This window comes from Myxocyprinus asiaticus, chromosome 20 (assembly GCF_019703515.2).
Source record: "Myxocyprinus asiaticus isolate MX2 ecotype Aquarium Trade chromosome 20, UBuf_Myxa_2, whole genome shotgun sequence".
NCBI lineage: Eukaryota > Metazoa > Chordata > Actinopteri > Cypriniformes > Catostomidae > Myxocyprinus > Myxocyprinus asiaticus.
In genome coordinates, this window is record NC_059363.1 from 34,275,641 (window position 1) to 34,284,786 (window position 9,146).

A 9,146-nucleotide genomic window follows, 5' to 3' on the forward strand; every position below is an offset into this window, starting at 1 on the left:
CCACAAAGGGCCATTGATATTTATTCAAGGACTAGAGCGTTAATTATGTTGCTAGACAACAACTTATGAAGCCTGGAAACCATTTGTTGAAATATGCAAAGGGTCAATAGTGTGAGGGGTCAGGATTACTATGTACCATTGGAAAACATTTCAGTGATCATTAGCTACACTGAGTTACTTCACCATAAACCTCCCATAAAAGTCTTCCATAGATGATTCTGACTTTCATTGAAATCAGGACTAACAGATGGGATTTTTTTAAATGATTAATAATGAGATACTTATGATGAGACACTGGTTTATGATTAATTTTCTTCATACCAAACTGTACATTGTAAAAAAAAAAAAAAAGAAAAAAAAGTGGTTACCTGCAATTGTTACCTTGAATTCATTTTCACCAGAAAATGAAAATGCTCTCATGATTTACTCACCCTCATGCCATCCCAAATATGTATGACTGTCTTTTTTCTGTGGAACACAAATGAAGATTTTTAGAAGAATATCTCAGCTCTATGTGGCCATACAATGCAAGTGAATAGTGACCAAAACTTTGAAGCCCAAAAAAGCACATAAAGGCAGCATAAAAGTAATCCATACAACTTTTTAAATCCATGCCTTCTTAAGCAATCCAGTAGGTTTTGGGTGAGAATAGATCAAAATAACTCCTTTTCACTATAAATTGTGACATCAGCCGTCTCCTTTGCGATCATGATTTCAACCTTGTTTACACTTCCTAGTACCAGCTAGCGCTCTGTGCATGGGTCAAGCACTAGGAAGTGTAATCGAGCTTGAAATTATGATCGTACCTAGACACTGCATTGGCAAGATGTACAGTAAAAAAGGAGTTATATTTTGGTCTGTTCTCACCCAAAATTGAATAGATCACTTCAGAAGACATGGATTAAACCACTGGAGTCGCCTTTATGTGCTTTTTGGAGCCTCAAAGTTTTGGTTCCACTTGCATTGTATGTATCTACAGAGCTGAGCTGTATCTACAGATTTTTGTTTATATTCTGCAGAATAAAGAACTCGTACACATCTGGGATGAGGGTGAATAAATTATGAGAGAATTTTCTTTTTTGGGTGAACTATCCCTTTAAGAGCTATTTCCACTTAGTCTAAAAATGAGTTTTGTTGGTGTAACCTAATGTATTCAGGTTGAATGAATGATGTGAAATAATATTTTTTAATCTTGAATCAAACCAGTTAATTTAGATGTGACCACATGAAGAACATTTCTTAGGTTAACATTTTTTCAGTGTAGTTTTATGTCGCTGACTCTTCGATTCTTTGATTTTACTCAAAGTACTCTCTGTGCATGTGTTGTGACCACACATTACGTTTGCATTAATAATTAATCTTACCTTCATAGCAAAGTCATTATTCACATGGGTGATTTATTGCAGCAAAGCAATTTCTTGTTTCCAGAAATAGGCACGTTTTGTCCACATGTGAATGATTCACTGTAAAAATAAATAAATAAATAAATAAATAAATAAAGTACTTTTATAGAGAAAATACAGTATAATTTAACATTCATTCCACATTTTTCAAAATGTGAAATTCCCCTAAAATACATTTATTCACACCAAAGTTACACTTTCCTCATTACTTAAGAGATAATATACACTATATTGCCAAAAGTATTCGCTCATCTGCCTTTAGACGCATATGAACTTAAGTGACATCCCATTCTTAATCCATAGGGTTTAATATGACGTCGGCCCACACTTTGCAGCTATAACAGCTTCAACTCTTCTGGGAAGGCTTTCCACAAGGTTTAGGAGTGTGTTTATGGGAATTTTTGACCATTCTTCCAGAAGCGCATTTGTGAGGTCAGACACTGATGTTGCACGAGAAGGCCTGGCTCGCAGTCTTCGCTCTAATTCATCCCAAAGGTGCTCTATCGGGTTGAGGTCAGGACTCTGTGCAGGCCAGTCAAGTTCTTCCACACCAAACTCGCTCATCCATGTCTTTATGGACCTTGCTTTGTGCACTGGTGCGCAGTCATGTTGGAACAGCAAGGGGCCATCCCCAAACTGTTCCCACAAAGTTGGGAGCATGGAATTGTCCAAAATCTCTTGGTATGCTGAAGCATTCAGAGTTCCTTTCACTGGAACTAAGGGGCCAAGCCCAGCTCCTGAAAAACAACCCCACACCATAATCCCCCCTCCACCAAACTTCACAGTTGGCACAATGCAGTCAGACAAGTACCGTTCTCCTGGCAACCGCCAAACCCAGACTCATCCATCAGATTGCCAGATGGAGAAGCGTGATTCGTCACTCCAGAGAACGCGTCTCCACTGCTCTAGAGTCCAGTGGCGGCGTGCTTTACACCACTGCATCCGATGCTTTGCATTGCACTTGGTGATGTATGGCTTGGATGCAGCTGCTCGGCCATGGAAACCCATTCCATGAAGCTCTCTACGCACTGTTCTTGAGCTAATCTGAAGGCCACATGAACTTTGGAGGTCTGTAGCGATTGACTCTGCAGAAAGTTGGCGACCTCTGCGCACTATGCGCCTCAGCATCCGCTGACCCCGCTCTGTCATTTGACGTGGCCTACCACTTCGTGGCTGAGTTGCTGTCATTCCCAATCGCTTCCACTTTGTTATAATACCACTGACAGTTGACTGTGGAATATTTAGTAGCGAGGAAATTTCACGACTGGACTTGTTGCACAGGTGGCATCCTATCACAGTACCATGCTGGAATTCACTGAGCTCCTGAGAGCGGCCCATTCTTTCACAAATGTTTGTAGAAGCAGTCTGCATGCCTAGGTGCTTCATTTTATACACCTGTGGCCATGGAAGTGATTGGAACACCTGAATTCAATTATTTGGATGGGTGAGCGAATACTTTTGGCAATATAATGTATGTTACTGAAAAAAACAAACAAACAAAAACAACAAAAACAAAAAAAAACAAACAAAAACAAAAAACAAAAAAAAAAAAAACAGGCATTCTCCTTTAAATTAAGATAAATGTCATTAATTTTACACCTAAACATTTTCATTTTAACCTGAGACACTTAAGTACACCTAAGTACCTTTAGGCAAATTAAGTAGAAAATGTATTTATTACCCGGTAATTACAAAGTAACATGGTCACTATTGTAAAGTGTGGCCAGATATAAAAAGTTTGCCCCCTCTTTCTTATTCCCAGTTGACCAGCGAAATGCAATGAACATATGACCATATATGGAGCGTGTATATTTCCCTGGGGGTGGTGCTGAAAGAACAGCTCCCACTAAACACAGCTTCTTTGAATAGCGGTACCTTGTGTCATGTTTTCCAGTAGACCCTCTTCAGCTGGATCCTTGTGCCAAGAGGCGCACGGGAGCTATGAATCACGAGAGTTCCCATACATGGACCGGAGCTTTAAAAACTGACGGATATTTTGAGGCGGCTATGAGAAGATGAAGAGGCAAAACGTGCGGACACTCGCCTTAATTATCTGCACTTTGTCCTATTTACTCATTGGAGCGGGAGTCTTCGACGCTCTGGAGTCAAAGCAGGAGAAAAGCCAGAAGGGAAAACTCGATTATCGAAAATTTCAACTCATGCAAAAATATAATCTAACGAGATCTGACTTTGATCAAATTGAAAAGGTCGTGTTGCTTCTGAAACCTCACAAAGCCGGAGTCCAGTGGAAGTTCTCCGGATCTTTTTACTTCGCCATCACTGTGATAACGACCATAGGTAATTTTCACTCAAGTCATGAAACTTTAATTTTTTCGGTATACAGTGCGTGTATGTGTGTGTGTGTGTGTGTGTGTGTGTGTGTGTGTGTATATAGCCTATATGTGTCAATCATTTTAAACGAAATTAAATGAAAGCACAAAAAAATTCTCAGTATACATATAGGTGCGAATATGGGTCTAAATGTTTGCATTTTCTAATATAGAAATGGACTGTGATCCCCCCCAAGAATGACAAAAATGATACAGAAATGACAAAAGGTCAGAGGTTGAAGAAACTCTTAATACAGTCATCGCTAATCAAATGCTTAATACTGTGTTACGGTTACGGTCATTGCTTTCGGTGGATTCATTTATTCTATATGATAATTAGTTATTTTTAGATGAGCTGTGTCGAAAATGTCACGATCTGTCAGTTTACTCTCTGTATTTTCACTATTGCTCAAGACATGACGACATGAAGAATATCTCAACTCTGTAGGTCCATACAATGCAAGTCAACAGGGTCAAAAACTTTGAAGCTCAAAAAGCACATAACGGCAGCATAAAAGTAATCCATAAGACTCCAGTGGTTAAATCCATGTCCTCAGAAGCGATATGATAGGTGTGGGTGAGAAACAGATTAATATTTACATTCTTTTTTACAATAAATATTCACTTTCACATTCTATTTTTGTTTTTGGTGATTTGCATTCTTCGTGCATATCGCCACCTACTGGATAGAAAGGACAATTTACAGGAAAAAAGATTTACCCACTGAAGTCATGTGGATTATTTTTATGCTGCCTTTATGCACATTTTGGAGCTTCAAATTTTAAACCCTGTTGACTTGCTGACCCACAGAGCTGAAAAATTCTTCTATAATCTTCTGCAGAAGAAAGAAAGTCATACACATCTGGGAAGGCATGAGGGTCAATAAATGAAGAGAGAATTGTCTTTTTTGGGTGAACTATCCTTTTAATTTTAGAATGACAATGATTATTTTTTTCACATACAGCACTGGGGTCTCTGGGACCCCAAACATAAAGAAAAACAATTTCAACAGAACATGATGCTTAAATTCTCTATTTCATAGAGAATTATTATTGCCTGTTACCATAAAGACTAGAATGGAGATTCTGTAATGCCATAACAACATGACTAGACTACTAGTAAACTATAACACTTTGTTGTCCTAATTTGATTTTGAAAAATGAATCAATGGTTATTTTTGGTATCCCAGTACGAAGAGCTGAGAGCTTCAACAAATGTCAAAAATCTCCAGGCTAAGGCTGTATTAATCTACACTCACTGGGGAGTTTATACCATCATCACCATCAGCATAAAAAAATTGGGATGGCTAAGTGCAATGGACGTCTGTAATAATATTTACAAAATGTAAGTACATTCAGTCCAAATAAACCTGGGTGGTGTACAACTAATGAACAGTCTGTTTACTTTATTAATTTTCCTTTCTGACTTGTTAAAGGTCAGAGGTTTTAACTGACATAAACCCCCAAAAAGCACTACCATTATTCTGCATACAGGTACAGAATGGTACTTTAAGGTTTCGAGGCAGTATTTAATTCTATGTTACAAGCATACAGTATGTCTACAGTAAAAAAAATAAATAAAATAAAATAAAAATAACTACCTATGCTGTTCTGCTTTTCTTCTCAAGGTTATGGCCATGCCGCTCCCAGTACGGATGCTGGGAAAGCATTCTGCATGGGTTATGCACTTCTGGGCATCCCCCTCACCCTGGTGATGTTCCAAAGCCTGGGCGAACGTATCAACACCTTCGTCCGCTTCCTGTTGCACAAAGCCAAGAAATGCATTGGCCTGCGGCGTCCGGAAGTCTCCATGGCCAACATGGTGATCATCGGCTTCTTCTCCTGCATCAGCACCTTGTGTGTGGGAGCAGCTGCCTTCTCCCACTACGAGGGATGGAGCTTTTTCCATGCTTTCTACTACTGCTTCATCACCCTCACCACCATTGGTTTTGGGGACTACGTGGCCCTGCAGAAGGACAATGCTCTCCAGAATGACCCTCATTACGTGGCCTTTAGTTTTGTCTATATTCTGATGGGCCTCACGGTAATTGGTGCTTTTCTCAACCTAGTGGTGCTACGGTTCATGACCATGAACATGGAAGATGAGAGAAGGGATGCAGAGCAGAGGGCTCTCCTCTCCAAAGATAAGCAAAAAGCTCCTCCTCCACGGCGCACAGACCCTCCAACCCCTGTTGCCATGGGTCGAGACAAAAGGCGAGGACTGAAGAGCGTCTATGCTGAGGTGCTTCACTTCCAAACAGTGTGTTCCTGCCTGTGGTACCGAAGCCGGGAGAAAATGGTGATCCTTCCGCAGGATCTGTCCTTCACTGATGCGCTAATGGAGCAAGGGGATATATCGTCCCACCACTTCTTTGAACCTGGCCGCACAGGCTGTGTGTGCAATCCTCAACGCTGCTCAGCCATCAGCACTGTGTCTGCTGACCTGAGAAACATCTCGCCATTCAAGCTGTTCTCCAAGAGACGCAGTTCTGTCTGAATAACCTCAGGTTCTTGTTAGGAGCCACTCATACAGCCACTGTAAATGTATATTGTTTTACAGAACTTATGCTTGTAAATACATAAAGATGCTTGGATGGATCACCGGAGATTTAGGTGGAATGCTGGAAGAATGCTAAAAGTTTTACCTACATCTATACTCTATCATTCAACTTGTTGTTTGATAACTCCTAATGAGAATTTGAATGGACTTCTACTGCTAATAACTCGGGAACACCTTGATGAGGTGCAATGCACAGTATTTAAGCAATTCTTTACTAAAAAGGAATGTCTGAAAAAAAAAAAATCAAATCTAAATTATTATTTTTCTTTGTTTAGATGACATCCTCAAGGTATTATAGCTGTAAATGTGTTGTCATTAATTTCTGTCATTTTTGTTTTTGTATTGATTGCTTTCAAATGACTTATTTGACAACGGCATGTTGACCAAACTACATCTGACTCTTTTTATTAAATACACTAAGATTAAAGACCACATGAAATCGCTTGACGAATGCACTTTGCTTTCCTGTGTTGACGTATTTCCTACTGAAACTGGAAGTTGAGAAGAGTCATATCGAAGTTCTCATCCCATGAAATCGTTTGACAATTCTTTTGTTTGTGTTGATGTATTTTCTATTGAAACAGGAAGTTGAGGCAGAACAAACTGAAGAGCTTGTCTCATAAAATTGTTTGACGAACACAGTTTCTTTTCTTGTGTTGAAATTAGGGCTGTCTTGTGATTAATCTCATAATTTTTCATAGTTAATCGCGATTAATCTCAGATTTTAAAAGTAGTAAAATTTGACTCTATATATACTTATTTTCTGTCATAATGCATTTAATTATTTGGAAAGAACAACACAGTAGAACAAAACAATACAGTATGTAACAAAAATGCTTTATTAACATTTTCCAAACTCCACTGTATAAAGACAGAAATTTACTAAAATTCCAATTCGAGTAACATTTATGGTGCAGTATGTAAGATTCAGAAACCTTTGTTATTAATGACACCTGTGGCCGTTAAGTGAACTGCAGCCAGCTACCTGTTGCTCCTGCTTGTGCACACACTCCATAGGTCGTGATGAGTGAGCATCGACCAAGACAATGACGTAACATACAAAGAGGCTGAACGTGATCCACTGGCATCATGCTGACAGATGAGGTAGTATAATTAAAATTACAGTTATGATTGTTTTACTACAAACTTTGAGACCAAACTAAAACTACTTACCAGCTAACATAGTATACTGATACACACATACAGCTACATACTACCGAACTATACCAGACAGTTTACTGTTGCACTGCAGTTATGTTGCACTATTGTATGTTTTGTATGTCATATGTTGTACTACGATCAAGTAACCAGCATATTTGCTTAAATTTATCCTGTATACCTGACTTTTAGTATAAAGAGAAGATTGTTGAAATTATTTGAAATTTACAGAGCAAGGTAGCTTGCAAATCGTCAGCGTTAGCAGGCAAGATCTAGTTAGCTAAACTAGATCAATCCTTATGGCACTATATTTCACATGCTTTGCAGTTATGTAAGCTTACCTGTCCAATAAGAAGAAGTACGCCAATTCAGGGTCAGTTTTGATCCCCAAAACTGGTTTTGATCCCCAAAACCAAACGAAGGTCCCTCTAGGAATCAAATGCCCTGCCGATGTTCACTCTAGTTTTCGCTCGACCACGATCACGTTCCCACTTAGCCAGACGGGATTCAGTAGATAAATGTTTTTTTGGCTTACTCTGAGTTTGTGTAGGAGTCGTTGTTGTGCTGGGAGCCGGCCGTTTGCTGGATTCCATCTCTAAGATAACGTTACCTAGTGTTGCAGTTGCATCTGAGTACGACATAATTTCACTCTCTTATAGCACCCCTCGCTGGACCTATCACTGGGAAACTGCAGCCAAACATGTAATAAGGCACGCAATTTCGTTTGGCTAAAATGTTGCCATGGTCACGTAATGTTCATGAGATCAGGCTGGGGATAAAACAAAGTGCTTATCCTTTTTTAAAATAGCCAGTAGCCTTTTGTTTACTTCACAACTGTGAACCATGATTTGCTACCAGCTATTTCTAGTGACAACTAGGTTGTATCAGGAGGAGGGGATGTTCTCATTCTGGGAAGAATTTTACTGGATAAATATTTGGATTCGCCTGTGAGTGAAAGTTGCGGCAAGAATATTTTTGGTATTTGCATTTTACTAAACCACAATTTTGTCAACTTTTGGGGGTACACCATCATATAGATGCCCTCATAGCTAAAATCAATTGTGATTTCACAGGGCGTTTAAATGTTTAATAATAAAATATATTGTTGCCAGACTGTACCCACTCCATTCATGTAATGAGTCCCCTGTAATATGCTGTACTAGACTTCATGACCAGCTAAATGAAACACCTATGAGATATTTGTTGATGCAGATGGCATACCGACATGACTCCTGCTCTTTGTCCAGCTCAACGTGTTAATGGAATAACTAATCTAACCTTTTGAAGCCTCTTACACAGTATATTAACCTGATGGAAGTCATGTGGAGTGATAAAATGGTATTCAGACTGACTGCATTTTACATTGTTTTTCATAACAAGGACAAAGAAAGCAAAGTTGTCTCCACACAATGATAGTTGCACAAAACAATGACAGCACTGCCCACACCTGGGCATGGGAAACCTTTTAGACTCTTGAACCTGTAGTACATAATTACCCTTGATGTTTAGTACTTAAATGTCAGCTTTGAAGATGAAGTATCAGTATGACCTTGGTCTGAACTACAGCTCAGGGAAAAATAGCAGTTATCCCATACAGACCCTCCAAGTGCTCTCAGCAACGATCTGGACATCATGTCCTGTGTATCCCCTATGACTCAGAGAGGCCTTGCTGATCAGGCTATGTTTGGCCCACACT

General features: G+C 39.3%; 1 protein-coding gene across 1 annotated transcript; it reads left to right on the forward strand.

Annotated features, from left to right (window-relative positions):
• The first annotated feature begins 3,283 nt into the window (after positions 1–3,283).
• Positions 3,284–6,734, forward strand: kcnk3b (potassium channel, subfamily K, member 3b). Its single transcript, XM_051646646.1, has 2 exons — positions 3,284–3,701; positions 5,361–6,734. The coding sequence occupies exons 1-2, from the start codon at positions 3,419–3,421 to the stop codon at positions 6,227–6,229; spliced, it is 1,152 nt and encodes a 383-aa protein (XP_051502606.1). The 5' UTR covers positions 3,284–3,418; the 3' UTR covers positions 6,230–6,734.
• The last annotated feature ends 2,412 nt before the right edge of the window (positions 6,735–9,146 follow it).